Source organism: Chaetura pelagica, unplaced genomic scaffold (assembly GCF_000747805.2).
Source record: "Chaetura pelagica isolate M959 unplaced genomic scaffold, ChaPel_1.0 scaffold52, whole genome shotgun sequence".
Lineage (NCBI taxonomy): Eukaryota > Metazoa > Chordata > Aves > Apodiformes > Apodidae > Chaetura > Chaetura pelagica.
Window position 1 is genome coordinate 1402223 of NW_009952486.1, and position 16351 is coordinate 1418573.

Below are 16351 nucleotides of genomic sequence, written 5' to 3' on the forward strand. Positions count from 1 at the left end.
GGTTTGTACCTCTATCAAAAACACAGAGACAATGGCTCCATCTCCTCTGCATGTCTACTTAGCAAGAACAAGAAGCGAATGCTCTTTAAACAAGGGAGGGAAAGAAATGTCCTTTTAGTATAAAACTCTAAAATATGTAAGAGACCTTACTTTGTTTAATTCAGTCAGAAGAGAGATCTGATATCCCTTGCAATGCATTGGTTGCTATGGAGAAATGACAAACCACAAGCTATGAGGACAATATCTCTGTAAGAATTCATTGGTAAGCTCATGCTGCAGTGGAGAGTGTAATTCACTCTCTAGAAAGCACATTCCTCCTCTCAGGAAGAGTCCACACTGTGCAGTGATTTAGTCTATAAAAAAACACAGGTGCAATCTTTGCAACAGAATTTATTTACTTCCATTCATGTGTACAGAAGCTGCTGTCTTTATGAGCTGCCCTTTGACTTTGTGAAGGGTGTTAAGTGTGGAAAACTCCAACTAGATCCAAAAACCTAAGGCACAAGATGATTTCTGAATACAAGGAATTGGTCACTTTTCAGCTACATCGAAAGGACTTCCAATACAAGGATCTGACCCCACATCCACTCAAGACAGACAACATAAAAATGACAAAATACTATCTCCTTAGTTCTGATTTCTGCTTAGCTCTGTTTTCACTACTCCAGAAATAATTGAGGCCTGTAAAAATGACACTAGTTTTAAAAGTCAGGTGAAATCAAAACCAAGTGCCCCGTATCCAGTCTTTTTCCCCTCTCATGGCAGCAAAAAGGAACACCTTTCATGACCACCTTGGTCAGAGTTTGCTTACCCCTTAGGTTCTTGATGAAATCTTCCAGCTTCATTTTGCGCTCCGGTTTCACATTCGGGCTGTACATATCTGTGTTTAACAGGATGATGGCAAAAGCCAGGATGAAGATGGTATCAGGATTTCTAAATTGTCTCACCACACCAGGATTGCAGATACAGTATCGTTGGCTGTAAGGAAGCAAAGAGGGAAAGCTGTCACAGCTATGAATTACTGTTCTAATCTCACCAAATACACCACCTGCTGCTACATTCCAGAGGATGAGCAAGCTCCACACACATATTTAGCTTTCTGGCCACATATTTTCATAAGCCAACCCTAGAATGTAGAAGGCTTTTGTTTTCTACTACCACTGTAACTTCACTTCTTGGTACAGATTCTGAGCTACACCAGCTTCTGGATTTCATTTTTTTCCAGCAATACCTATTGACAGCAGGCAAGGATGCAGCATTGATTCTAGCTCACTGTCACATGATGATTTATGTCCCATCCTGCCCTGGGTAAAGTACACTGTTGTTAGTATTTAATGCTCTTTATTCCACTATTGTTGAAATGCTTAATGAAAGGTTGAGAGCATATATACTCTAAAAATGTAAATGGTCTTATAATTCCATTCATACTATTAAATGCAAAATTGTTAGAGACATTCAAAAATCCCTGAATTTCCTTTCAACTGATGCCAGAAGGGATTCTTAATTGATAACCCTTGTTACATTAATACCAATGACATACCTGAACAGCACCAGCAAATAAAACTAGTTCCTACTTGGCAAAACCACCACAGGCTGCATCTGAAACTCTCTGTAGCTCACAAGGACAGTGCAAGGAAATAACTCAGAGACATGCAGCCTCTGCAGTTCTCCAGTGACCATCAGACAGCAGCAGGTTTCTGGTGACTGAATAATTTATTTCAGCATCCTACCTAAAAGCTTCAATGAGCCGTTCTACTTTCTGGGCTTCTCCTTGAACACGGATATGAGCCTGAAATTTCCTGAGTGCTTCGTCCAGTTCCATGGTTGAGAAGTCCATCTCATCCACAACACAGCTAGGATAGAAACAGATTGCCATTGTGTCTTTGCATTTCTAACAACACAGTACCAAAGGTAAGATTTGGGGACAAAAGAACCTTGCTATTTTCCATCTCCTGTAGGGATTTATGGAGCTTTCTGAAATACTGAGCAGCAATTACAGTAATTGTAGGTAAGCTGTGAAGGAAGGACTGCAAAGGACAGATCGATGAGAATGCAGGCATGTGAGCAGGCCCTTTTTTTAACAGAAGAGCTGCTGGAATGACAAATGTCTGACCAATGTCAGTGACATAGCACTGCCAAGAATTATCAATTAATTGGTGCTCCCAGGCCAATCCATTACCACAATGCCTATATTAAGAATAACAAAATGTCAAATCTCAACCATCCTGCAGCAAGCACAAAAATCTGCCCCAAATGGCTCTGTGTCTAGGAATGTTCTTACATATGGAGAACAAAAGATTAATCTGATTTGGATACTCTCACTGCAACTGCAATTCCCACCTCCTCATCCTTGGCCAGATCTTTCAGTTCACATTTATGGAGAGCTAATTACTTTCTTGCTTTGAAAATCCAGTGCTGACAAATATTAAAAAAAACCCAGTTTAATATAATCAACAAAGTGAACTATGTAATTCAAATACTTTGGTTAATGACTATTTAAAATCAGAAGGTTATAAATTGCCTTTCTTTAAACTTAGCTTTTAGTTTTGAAATAACCAGACATGAATCACTGCAAGTAGCAGCACTGTAATGCAGAAACCACAGAAAGAAAGCACAATCCAGTTTTAAAAGCCTTTTCTTAAATGCATAGCTATACAATAATAAATTAGAGTAGCTCACATTTTTCTTCTAGTCACATTGTAGCTAACTCAGATTAATACCTAAGCAATTTATTCACTTCACCTTGATTGTTTTTCCTTTTATGCAGAAGAGCAAGGAAAGAAACAAACAAGCCTGACATTTCTCACACCCTTTCCAATCCACACCTAAAAACTTATTATCAGTTCTGTAATAATGTTCACAGTCTTCCCACCTATGGGCAGTTCTGTAACATTTTTTAAAAGCTCCTTTCTCCTTCAGAGGTGTAATGCACATGTGCAGACACGCTGGAGTCAAAATGAAGCAATTACAGCAATTAAGGACCTCCAGAAACATGCTGGCCAACAACATAATGGGGAGGGTCTTTAAGTTTTATATGAACTATGCAGACAGCAGATTCACCACCATGGGCAGTGTTCTAACTGGGACCAGCATTTTCCTGCAAATATTTCAAAACAGCAAACTTTTTCTTTCTAGTGTAATTCTCTGTAAGGACAAAAAAGGGGACAAGTTAGTTTGGCTACATCTATACAGCAAATGGAACAATGAAAGTAAAATAAGTTCAGACACACACACTGGTTTAGCTTTTTTAACCTTTAATAATAGTATAATCACCGTAATGATAAAGGGAACATGATTCAATGGCCTTTAGTCACTGTAGGAGTTGAGTACACACATGCTGGGTGAATGAGCCTGTGCTTGAGGGAGCACATCTCCCTGCTGCAGATACATCTCCCAGCAGCCAGGCCTCACACCACTGCTACCTGGGCAGACAACTGGAACTTCTCCCTGGCTGCTGCCCCCTGCTCACCACCTCCCTGCAAAACTTAGGCAAGGCAAGTGGAACATACCATCTCCTGGGTCACTGCAGCTACAACTGCCCCTTGCCTGTACCCTTGGACATCACTGTGCAGTGTAATGAACAGGAATGATGGGAGTCCCCTACAGAAAGTCCTGCTTTCCCTTTCACTTCCAACAGTGTTTTTTGTGATAATTTGATTCTTCCTTGGAGTGGCTGCACCTTTGGTTTCTAATGCCAAGCCCAGATGCAGCAGCAGGTCAGACTCGCAGCACCCCAGGCTCCCTGCAGAGCAGCAGGGCTTTGGGAAGCACATCTGATGTGCCCCAAATGTCAAGAGACTCAGGGCTCCAGTGAAAAGAAGACTTCTAACAGTTGAAATACCTTGACTGACAGGATCCAGGAAACGTGAAAACAAATCAAGACAAATCACTTAAAATTACATTGACTAACAGAAAAAGGATTGTCTGTTAAAATATCTTTTCTGTGTAACCAGTTATTACCAGTTCAACAAAATTACCTCCAAATGTGATATTTAAGATGAAATGGTTTCTATGAAAAAATACCCTGTTCCTATTTGCAGGGAAGGTGCAGAACAATCAAGAGAACTGCACTGCTTGTAAGGTGATCTTCACCCCAAAGCATAGCTGAAACATCTGACTTAGGAACAGGTTTATTTCAGCAAAAGGACTGTTGTGGGGTTGCAGACAGGTGATCATGACCTTACTCTTGACACTTCATCTCACCACAGACACAGCATCTGGCCTAGCAGAGACACCCTGACCATTACCCCTAAGCTGCTGTGGGTCTGAGGCAGTGAGGGGACACAACTTGTTCAAGGTCACAAACATGAATCATGTGAGATGATAAATCAGGTCATCCTGGATCTGTGCTGTTTTCTTTTAAAAAATTGGAAATTTTTTTCCTTCATTCTTCATTCTAGTCTGCCTCACCATTGCAAAATCCAGGTGATGAGTACAAGTAGCTATTAATGCCTCCTGTTAAACAGGGGTGGCATCAACATCAGGCCATGTTCTATTACTGTGTGTTGTGAGGTGGCTACTACACTTCAGGGCCTGCTTTGGTGCAGAGGCTCTTCTGCTGCTTTCTGCTGGCTGCTGCACTAGCCAGGGCACAGGAAAGAAAGGGAAAATCTCTAGAAAAAGGTCTATGGCATATGGACATGTCATTAGCTGTATTAACACAAGTGTTCAAGCTTGTAAATTGAGATACCTAAGTTCTGACAGTGCAACAGTAAGACCAAGATGACTGTAGGGAATGTGACCAAAACCTTTGCATCATGAAGACAGTCAGAGCTGCCTGTAAGAAAATAAAGGTATTGGCAGACACCTTAACCCACTATGGTATCAATATTCTTTCCTCAACAAAGACTGCCCCTATAGACCAAGGCAAATTTCAGAACAGCTTTTCTTACACTCTGGTTAAGACCTGTGCTCAGAATATTTCCTAGTCTTCCTTAATGGGCAAGATGTGGGGGTTTTGCTTTCACTTGCAGCAGTTTTGCTAAACATTTTGCTAAATTTTTCAGACAATTACTTGAAAGAAACTGTCCTAAGATGTATTCATATTAGGTCAGTATATCAGATACAAAAAAAACCCAAACCCAAAACTCCAAAAGAATATGTGTTTTAAATAACCTCTCAGAATAAAGCAACTTCTTTTTTGGTCTACTTTGTGTAGAGTTTATAAATTTATGACCAAGCTGCTAAAAGTTTGTATTTCTGCTTTGTGGTTTTTTTTGTTTTTTAAAACAGTTTTTGTTCATCTAATCTTTTGGAAAAGAACTGTTTGTATGGATCTTTTCAGCATAAAAAAACCTGCTGAAATCCCTGTTTACCTAACATCTGAGGTATTTGCCTGTAATCATGATTTTCAAGTTCTGCTACTGAGGAAACCTTATGTTGCCTATAGTATTATTTTGCTTCATTCATTAAATTCTTAGAGCTCAAGGAAGGAAAAAGACTTTGAAATAGCATACTCTTAGGGCTAAAAAATTAAAAAAATAAATTTAGAGCAAAAGTACATGACTACAGGGAATATAAATTCTTGCAATGATCTTGCTGGCTCAATAACAAAACCTGTAAACTTAGCTGGAAAGCAAAGAAATAAATATTTGCCTGTGTGTATGTTTTCTTTCTTAACCCTTAGAGTCTGGTTTCCCCTCCCTCAGAGCAACCCAGAGATAAGCACAAATCATTCAGAGACCAATATACTTGTAGCTTGATGCATTGACCTGGCCATGCCAACAACCACCTCCTGCCCACGCTCAGTACTCACTCTAACACGTCCCGGTTGAACTGTTTTTGCCGGTTTCCCAAAAATTCTCCAATCATCTGCCTGCTGAGACCTTTCCTTTGCAGGAGAAAGTGGGCAACACCAACTGGAGTATCTGGCACAAAACCTCGCTCAATGAGGTACTGGACTCCTTTTTCAGGTTTTCTGAGGAGAAATGAAAATGCAAAATTATTAATTGGATCTGAAGGCATCAGATGGAAGTTTTACAGAAAACTTAGTGATAGTTCCAGGATAAATGTACCCATCCTGTAGAACATACCACTCACTGTTAACAGCTTACTAGCTTTGAAACACATCTTTGCATGTGTTATTACACATTTCCCTGCTTCACAGTCTTTCCAAAGAGGAGCTTTAGATGCAAAAGCAGCTTCAGGCACAAAAGGCAAAACACTTGTTAGTGCAGAAGACCAGCCCCACATCAGCCATCAAATGCTCCTGTTGCTGGGAGAGATGTACCTTCCAGATGTACCTTCCAGAAACTGAACTAAGAAGTTGCTGTGGACAAACAAGAAATTAAGCCCCCCACCCCCTTGCTGCCAAAAGTTAAACTTACTGAACAAAAACATCTGAAAAGGTGTAACTTGCAAGATAAGAATACACAAAATAGGAGGGGAAAATACAGCCAGTCATGCAAAAAGAAGCAATTAAAAATAGTGGAGCTCCCAGCTAACTCAGATTATTTTTTTTCCCTTTCCCTTTAACACACCCATTGCCCAAAATTTCCCTCCCTCAGACAAGCACCTTCATAATTTCTGGAGTATTTTACATCTCTTTACACACCACCTCTAGGTTTAGCTGTAACCACATTCTGATCTCAAAGCACAGCAAGCCAAATCCACTCCTTTTAACATACTAAGATGAAAGTATTGGGGAAGAGGGTTGGGGATGGAATTGATTTCTGGTAATAAAATGTACTGCTTCTAAAGGAAAATGATTTTATTTTAAAGTGATGTAAACCTCCCCTCACAGCACATATTGGGTACTGCATCTTCCAGCAGTGTGATACAACAGACAACCCTAATTTCTTTTAAAGACATTCAAGGGATATCATTACAGAACAAGTAATTTCACCATGATCTTTATTTTGTAAGGAATTATTTAATGTCCACCTAAAAGAGTGAATGATACTGGATGACCTGGAAGACTTGCTCTAAGGCAAGCAAAATCAATTTCAAAGGCCAAGGTGACTGTGCTGTTTTTATGCAAGGCTGACCATACAACCATAACCTTTCCTCAGGTCTTTTAATTGCAACTAACATTACTAAATGTATCACCATTCAGTTCTCCTCCTTTTTTACATGATACTATTTTATACTTAATACCCTGTTAAGAGTCAGATGAGAGGAATATATACAATTTAATAAAAAATGAGTTCTCAAATCTCAATTCCTTGCATCAGGCTTTGTGGCTCTTTTAATACAAAACAAGATTACACACACACAGTTGACTTCTAAATACAATCTTGTAAACTGAATCTCCTTCATATTCAAGAAGCATCCTTTTTCTTGTAAGCAATGTAACTGCTACATTCACCTGCTTTTCAGTTGTATTTCAGAATTCTCCCTCTTTCTGAATTTAAATTCACCACATCCAACAAAAACAGGAAAAGTTTTCGCCATCCTCCTTGTCAGTGAGCTACATTTGTCCATAAAATTTGGAGTGATACAAACCCAGGAAGAGTTCCACACCAGCAAGTGTCAAAACAGAAAACAAAGAACACTATCAAAAAGCACATCAATTCTTACAGTCCTTGTAGGCCTGAACATTTAAAATCATCACAGAAGCGACACAGGATTTATTTTGCATCAGTTCCTGTGCAGCTGCATCATTTTACATAAGCCAGGCTCTATTTCACATAAGAAGCTCTGCTTCTTGTTCAGCCATATGAAATCCCTTTATTCAAATACACTTCACACCAAGCCAGGTAAGTCTCCAAAAGAGAGTTCAAAATCCTTTTAACAATTCACTGAAAGCCAAAAGCTCTTTTCCCATTGACACCTCATGCTGAAGAGGAGCAGCAGCAGTTCTGCAGGCTGGGGGGTTATTGGAAAGGAGCCCACTTTGGTACAAAGTTGTCACATGGAAACCATGTAAACTCTGAACTGTAGGAACAGGAAAATAGTACCTGAAAACTCTGAACTGGGAGAATGAACCCAGCTCTTCCTCTATGTGAGAAATCTAACCGTGGTAGCAGGGGCACAACTTCAGAGCAACAAACCTGTACCAGCCATTTCTACAGTGCAGAAACTTTGCTTCTTTCTACTTCATGGCCTTACCCACCACATTTTCCAAGCAGAGATGAGCATAATTGGGTCTCGGTACTTTGAGATTCGTTCCCCCAAAACCCACTAACACTGTTCTGCTCTGGAAAAACACCTTTACTCCTAGAAAAGATGACTGACCTCACCTGAAGAGCCACCTGTGGGCTGAGCCAATACAGAGTTACTGCTACAAATAAAGATCTCAAGAATTAAAGGGCTCTCTGCAGAGTTTCTAACAGCTGTTAAGATGGAAACTAACTCTCCCTAACGTCCCTTTGATCTTTCTTTGCAGGTTCTGATAGCCATCACTACACCAGGGATAAAGGACTTCCTAGCATTTGCAGGACAATTGCTAGGAATGCCAGACCCTATAGCTGGAGGGGGCCTTTTGGCACCTGGCTGCAGGTAAGGACAGTCCACAGAGCAGACTCCACAGGATGGCATAAGGGGCAAGAAGCCAGAGGCAGCTGGTGCCACTCCAGTCCTTGGGGGATCACCCTGCTACAAGGCTTCCAGCTTGCCAGTTACTAACACTGCTTGGCTCAGAGGAGAACCCCAAAAGTTAAGGGTTATATTGGAATGTGCACAAATAAAGTTCTAAATCAGTTTCTGTGGCTAAACGTGGCTATTAAGCATCAGAGGAAGAAAAACTTTCTTATCCACTTGGTATCTCCCCAGCTTCCCATTCAGCTCATAAATGCTAATTTTGGTGTCTGTTCTGGAAGTTGAGCTTGCTGATAACATTTCTTCATGTTTCTGATAATCTGAAGCCTTGAACTCATTCAACACTCTTGACCTTAAAACTTAAATAAAAACTGAATTTAATATGAACTAAATTTTATCAAACAGCTTCTTGGAAAAACAATATTTTATGTTTTTTTCCTTAACCACCTAGCAAGCCAGGGAAACTTCAGGGGGTTTTATTGCTGTTGCAGGCTGTCCCAGAGTGTGACATTACCTTATTCAGCAGGGAAAGTACCTAACAGAAAATTGTGACATTGTAAGTGTTCTGAAGTGCTGTACTTCCAATGAATTTTTACTTAATTAGTGAAGCTAAAAACAGATTAAGAGAAAAATAGACACAAGGGTGCCTTCCCTCCCTGTCTTTAAGAACAAAGAATATTTTCCCTCTTTTCAAATTCAGAGAAATTAAAGAACTGAACAGGTTCGTGGAAATTACGTTACTCTCAACATCACAAATTTCAAGTATTTTTACTAAGCATGAATGGCCACTGAAATGCACCAAGAGGACATGCAGCTTGTGGTTCTGACCATCAGCAAACTACCAGAAACTGATCTGCTCCTTCCCCATGAAAGACTAAAACCACCAAGCAGCTGACAGGGTTTTTGGGAGGGTGGGTTTGAAAAGACAACACAAGCAAACAGGGATTTTGCTGCTGGCAAAACCAGCTGCTTTAAATCTGAGAAACTTTCATCAAACCCTAATTTTCCTGAAGTGTATGATTGGATGCAGAATGGAGTGGGACATGAAAGGGTCAGGGATTAAAATAAGACATCTGACCTAAGTTATTCTCATTTCTGCCTACTCAGAACTGAGCATGGACCGTTTTGTACTTACAACTAAGAGTCTTTTGTGCTTAGGAAAATTCCCAGTGATGGCTTGTTAATTACATCTACCAATAACAGGGAAGAGAAGTCTATAAATAGCAGTCCTGGAAGCTGCATAAGCAGAGCACCCATTTTAAGATTTGAATACATTAACTAATATCAAAATACACCCTCTAAAGCTAAGAGTTTACACAGCTGCTGCTATTTGGAGAACTTTTCATATTTAGAGAATTGCTTCAAAAATAGAGCTTAAAAGTGTCTTTTACCTCAAAAAAACCCAAACAAATCCAACTAAAATGAATCAAAGGGAATCTACTGAAAAGAAGAAAAAAAAAAATTCAACACAAAATGATGTGCAAAACCATTTCCATGAGAGTCTGAGATTTTGCATAAAGGGCTGAGGAATTTGCCAGAAACTGGTTAACAAAAAGATCTTTGGTTTAAAGTGAGTTTTAGGGGGAAAACACCATAGGTGGAGAATGTAATGCAAACTTCAAAACAACAGATCAAACCAGTGCATTTTAATAAGCAAGTTTATTAGAGAGTACTGGCCATATTCAGTAAAATAGTCTTTGTGTTTTTCTAAAAACATGCTGGATCCTGCAGCCACTTCTGAGGCTGAGGGAGCTGGGTCTGTTGGGCTTGGAGAAAAGGAGACTGAGGGGTGACCTCATCAATGTTTATAAATACGTAAAGGGTGAGTGTCAGGAAGATGGAGCCAGGCTTTGTTCAGTGATGTCCAATGACAGGACAAGGGGCAGTGGGTGCAAACTGGAGCACAGGAGGTTCCATGTGAATCTCAGGAAGAACTTCTTTCCTGTGAGAGTGACAGAGCCCTGGGCCAGGCTGCCCAGGGAGGCTGTGGAGTCTCCTTCTCTGGAGACATTCCAACCCCCCTGGCCACGTTCCTGTGTGATGTGCTCTGGGTGCCCCTGCTCTGGCAGGGGGGTTGGGCTGGGTGAGCTTTCCAGGTCCCTTCCAACCCCTGGGATTCTGGGATTCTATGATTCTGGAAACTGGCGTCTTCAAGAGGGAGCAAATTGCAGGAATGAGGAGTGCAAAATCACCCAAAGACAACAGTTGGAAAAAAAGCAAAAGGCAAAAAAAAACCCCAGGCCCCAACCCCCCTAACAACCCATTCCCTCAGAAGCCAACAGCAAGTCCCTGCACACCACTGCTGTTTCCTCTGGCCAGAACTCCACCTTTCCTTCCTAGGCGTGGTGCTGATTAGGAGGAGGTGGCTGATTTACTCAGCAAGTACTGAATGTGTAAATGCAGGGGAAGTTCATCTAACTTCCTGACACTTGTGCAGATCCCATTAGAGTGGGTGAATCTGGAAAAGTAAAAAAAAAAAAAAAGGTCGGTAGGGCCCTTTTAGCCCAAGATAGACCTTAGGAGTTTTGCTAATGTAAGTGATGTATGAGGCTCTCTTAAGAATGAGCTCTCCTTTGGAGTACAAAAGGTGAACAATAAATAGGGTAATAATATCAATAGTACATTCCTGAGAGCAGTGTGTCTTATCCAAGTTAGCAACAGACAGGAAAAGAAAAAGTATTTTTTTCATTAGACTAAAACAAGTATGTAAGAAGCACAGTACCTTTAGAAAACCCCTGCATTCCTAATATTTTCATCATCATGAGCAAATTAGTAAGGAGAGCAGTGATCCAGACATCTATAATTCTGAATGTGTCATCATTTGTCTCAATTAACTTTCACCTGCTTGAAGGAACCACTGACAAATAACTTCAGGATACATGTTAACACAATCATTTACATTACATGAGAATATCATCAACCTGAAAACCAGCTAACTGATGCAGAAAATCTGGATTGTCAGTGATAAAAAACTGCCCTAAGGCTCCACTGTCTTATCAGCCTAGCAAAATACACTGTTGTTAGTTAAAACCAATCTTATTGGAGGAAAAAGAAAACAGAAAAAAAAAAAAAAAGGTCGGTAGGGCCCTTTTAGCCCAAGATAGACCTTAGGAGTTTTGCTAATGTAAGTGATGTATGAGGCTCTCTTAAGAATGAGCTCTCCTTTGGAGTACAAAAGGTGAACAATAAATAGGGTAATAATATCAATAGTACATTCCTGAGAGCAGTGTGTCTTATCCAAGTTAGCAACAGACAGGAAAAGAAAAAGTATTTTTTTCATTAGACTAAAACAAGTATGTAAGAAGCACAGTACCTTTAGAAAACCCCTGCATTCCTAATATTTTCATCATCATGAGCAAATTAGTAAGGAGAGCAGTGATCCAGACATCTATAATTCTGAATGTGTCATCATTTGTCTCAATTAACTTTCACCTGCTTGAAGGAACCACTGACAAATAACTTCAGGATACATGTTAACACAATCATTTACATTACATGAGAATATCATCAACCTGAAAACCAGCTAACTGATGCAGAAAATCTGGATTGTCAGTGATAAAAAACTGCCCTAAGGCTCCATGAATTACTTAATACAGTAAAAATCAAATTGCAGTCCCTGGTTTGACACTTCCTCTGCTTGAATTCTGTTTTCAGAGGTGCTCAGGACCTGCCAGAGCTTGAGAAATTCTCATTTACAGTAGGGTATGAAAAGATTTAAAGAGAGTGGGAAAGGCAGGGTCAGAAACAGCTCCTGTGAGGAGGGGAAGGACAGCAGCATCTGCTGATGGACTTCCCAAGTCAGTTCCCAGCAAAGCTGCCAGCAACTGTGCTCACACAAGCCAGCAGGTCGTGCAGGAGCTGGGACAGACTCACAGCTTGCTGTAAGCCACAAAAGAAAACACCACCTTATGCTGCTGTTAGACATAAATTAACACCAGATTCCAAAGGTTAATGGAACTTGGGAAACACTGTTTTACACTACCTGGATATTCAAAATGTTATCTATCGAGTTGTAGTAAACATTATTATTGCAATAAACCCCCACAACAAACCTGCAGTGATTTGAAAAATGAATTAGGTAGAGGAACAGCTTTTTCTTCAGACTCTAGATGGTGAGGAAGATCTCAGCACTAGCAGCATTTACTGTTGCCTGCCAGGCTTTGTGGTGCAGCCCCCCCGACTGAAGCCCAGAGCTCCAGCCCCTGGCATCACTCCCTGCCCTCACTCCTGCTGCTGCTGCAGGACTTCCTGACAAACTGCACAAGGAGGGAGTGGGGCTTTGTTCTTTTGTGTTTGGGGGTTGCTTTTCGTGGTGGATTGTTTGGTTTGGTTTTGGGGTTTTTTTTTAACAATCCAGTCAGGTTCCCCCCCAGCTGTCCTACCCACGTCCCGGCGAGGGCGAAGTGTCCACGCAGGAAAGAGAACAACAACCACTGCCTTGGAACGAAACCTTCATCAAAACCACAGTACAAAAGTGTACAAGGCCTGCCCTATTTTTGACTTGCTAAACAGGTAAAGCTTACTAGCACCCAAACCCACATGAAATCGTTGTATTTCCTTTCAGATGCTCAGACAATAACAGAGCTGTAAAATGGAAGCATTCATAAACAAACAAGCAGCGAAAGCCACTTGCCCCAGCCTAGATTTCCAGTCCCCAGCAGTGTCAAAAGCATCTTCTGAGGTACAGCACAGCTTTATTCACTCCATGTAAATAACCACAAACACACTGTTCTTCAGCCATGTGAGACAAGGGGGATAAAGCCAGCCTGACAGAAAATGAAAAGCTCATTGAAACATCTAGAAAATCTTCAGTATTTCTGAAGGCACATCCATGCTTTGGGATTCTTGTCTACACTCAGGCAAAAACACACGTGCTCCACTGAAAGGACCATAAGCTGAGAGAGTCTAGAAAACAAGCAAAGCAGAACTACAAACACTTCTTAGAGGCTGCAAACAGAAAGAGTTCACAAATGTGCTGCTGCCAAAGAAATCTTTTCATGTTGAGGGTGGAGAATAGAAGGCAGCTATGGTGCCAGGCTTCTGTGAAAAGAAAACAATCTTCCTTGCCTTTGATACTAGAGATCCCATTTTGAAAATTCTTACAGCTGTCACAAAACTACGTGTTAGTTTAACATTAAAATCCAGGGATGGTTTTTTTTAACAGCAAGTATCTACGACTTTTCTTAGAATAATTTAAGAAGTTAAATATTTTTAAATAGCCAAGTTGGCAATAGCAAAAGTTGACCATTCTCCTTAGTTTGGCAGACATTTAAATTTTGTTTCTATGGTTGTACTTCTTCCTTCACTTCTGCTGAACATCCTAGTGTTGCTGTAGTGAAGCTAAGAGAATCACTATGCTTATTTTAAACCTCCTGGGAAAGAAGAAAGAAACCCCACTTCTTTAAAATACTACCCAAACTAGTGCCAACTTGTCAGAGTTTACTCAACTATGCAGAAACACAAGAAAGGGACTGAAAGGAAAAAAATTAAGAGAAATTGGGAAGCCTGATCTGTGTTTCCCTCATGCTGCACAATTGTTTAATGCAGAGAAAGAAAAACTAGGTGTAAATTTCATCTTCTGGTAATAACAAGAGTCTCTGGGTCAGGAAAATAAGCCAAGGAACAGCACATTTCTCACAGCTTCTCTGCACCTTGTGAAAATGGGAAGATAGTTATTCAGGTTATTTGGGCTGGGGCCCAACAGTTTCCCCACACAGTTGGAGAGACTTCTCTCCACTACATTGTGTGTTCATCTTCTCAGTCTTGAATTAACGTCTCGGGTTCATCCAAGACCAAACCAAAAAACTACCACCACAGATGTGAAGGTTACAGCTTACTTGCAGTTACATCAAATTACCTGGAGTCATCCCCATTCAGTGTAAGTTAATTTATACTCATGTCACTAACATCATAATTCACTGGGAAGTTATCTCAGTGCCCAACTCTGTTCAGTGGGGGAAAAAAATACAGTGAGAAAACTCTGTAGACATCTGTTTTCACAAAATTGGGTCACTGACCTGAACAGTTCTACCATCACTTTCTGTCTGATCAGTTTCTTTATGTCACTATTACCTAGTAAAGTGATAGGAAATTACACATTAGACACTATTGCTGCTACTGAATGCTCACTCTTCTCTGAAAATTACTGCCTGAATCAGAGCTGTTTACAAACCAGGAAAAAGTGCACAAAAAGCAGCTAAAGGGTCCAAGCAGAAAGTCTGGGTTGTTCTAATAAAGAGGAAATACAGAGCTACTTCTGAAATAGAATTTTTACACAGAAGCAGCATCAACCTTGAGGAACAAAGCAGCCAGCACCGTGAAGAGAATCCTAAGGCACACCCCAAGGAGCTGCAATGCAGTGGTGGGACATGTCCTGGCTAGTAAAAACAACCCCACAATGCTAGAGCAGATTTGGCAGTTCCTTACTATTCCCTCTCTTGGCAGTGGACAGCCTGTCTTGTTTTGGTTTCACCCCTCTACTCCTTCCTTCCTCACAAGAAAGGAAATATTTAGTTAAACAAATGGACCAAGACACTGTGAGGATTTTCTCACCTCCTCTGACCCTTTTGCATCTCTGCATTTCTCAAAGAGTAGGGAAAAGAGTTTGCAGCTGCCAGCAGAGCAAAATATACTTCATTTTGAGACAAGATACATGAAAAACCTGCCAGCTCTCTCAGAACTATTAGCCAGGGTTGAGTGTTGCTTTCATGTTTATGCAACCGTAGTCAGGAATGAGACATGATCTGACTGTGTCCTTGAAGCTGAGAAACAGTCCAGGTCTTTATGTTTTCTAGTGTCCCTGCCCTAAATTCTCTTTCCACACCCTCACCTCAGTCACACATAACAGGAACACTTCAGCTTCAATTGCTGCAGCTCTGCTGACTGCAAATGGGAAACACTGACAAGCACAGGTACTTTAAAAGGGACACCTTTTAAATCAGCAATGCAACAATGCTGCTGAAAGATGTCAACATTTTTCGTTTACAGATCCACCCAATCCCAATTCAGCAGATAGATGTGAATTGTTACCCAGGAGGAAGGAGCCAGTGCCCCTTTGTTTCCTAACTCTTCTTTTCCAAGGGTCCTGTGCAGCCTTCCCAGCTCCCTGCTCCACCTGTCCCCTGCAAAGGCAGCTGCTCACATTTGTCACCCTCAAAACGTGGTCACTTGAGCTTTGGGAGCAGGGGGAGGAGCGAATGACAATTCTGGCACCCAGAGCCCTATCAAATACTCATCTGGGAGCTGCTCACCCAGTCCAATGCCTCATTTTCTAAGGACCAGCTGTCCCTGAGCACGGCCCCAGGAGCGAAGGGCAGAGCAGCTCCCGATGCCTGGCCTGGAATGCTGAGGGCACGGGATGAGGTAACAGTTCCTCACCCTTCCAGGGACACTCACACACTCACACACTCACTGCCCCTCAGGGTGCAGCCTTCCAAAGGCCTGACTGGCTCGCAAGGCTCCGCAAAGGTTTGACTCCCTTGGAGAGGCAACCAAGGGACCCTGGTGCCCACATTGCAAACTGGTGCTTCGATACAGCACTGACTGAGTTCCCACAGTCAGACAGTTCAGCTGGTTCTTAGGGGCAGGGCACAATGCACGCTCACCAGAACACCCATTTTGGGAAAAAAAAAAAAAAAGGAGGAAAAATGGGTCCTCAGGGAGAAAAGATAAAACACACACAGAACAAAGCAAAACACACACGGCTTATTTTTTATTTTCCTTCGGGTGTTCTCACTGAGGCCTCGACGTTTTTAGAAATAATGAGTTATACCAAGAACATTCTTCTCTTCTTACTAACTCCTCGGCATGTTAGAGGACAAGCTACAAAAAAAAAAAAAAGGAGGAAAAATGGGTCCTCAGGGAGAAAAGATAA

General features: G+C 41.2%; 1 protein-coding gene across 1 annotated transcript in view; it reads right to left on the minus strand.

Annotated features, from left to right (window-relative positions):
• Positions 1-16351, minus strand: part of IQSEC1 (IQ motif and Sec7 domain 1) — a 197078-nt gene that overhangs the window by 21214 nt on the left and 159513 nt on the right. Inside the window, exons 6-8 of the mRNA XM_010008862.1 lie at positions 5756-5917; positions 1731-1853; positions 812-978 (exon numbers count right to left, since the gene is read on the minus strand). Coding sequence (XP_010007164.1) covers positions 812-978; positions 1731-1853; positions 5756-5917 — 452 coding nt within the window. The remainder of the gene's footprint in view (positions 1-811; positions 979-1730; positions 1854-5755; positions 5918-16351) is intronic.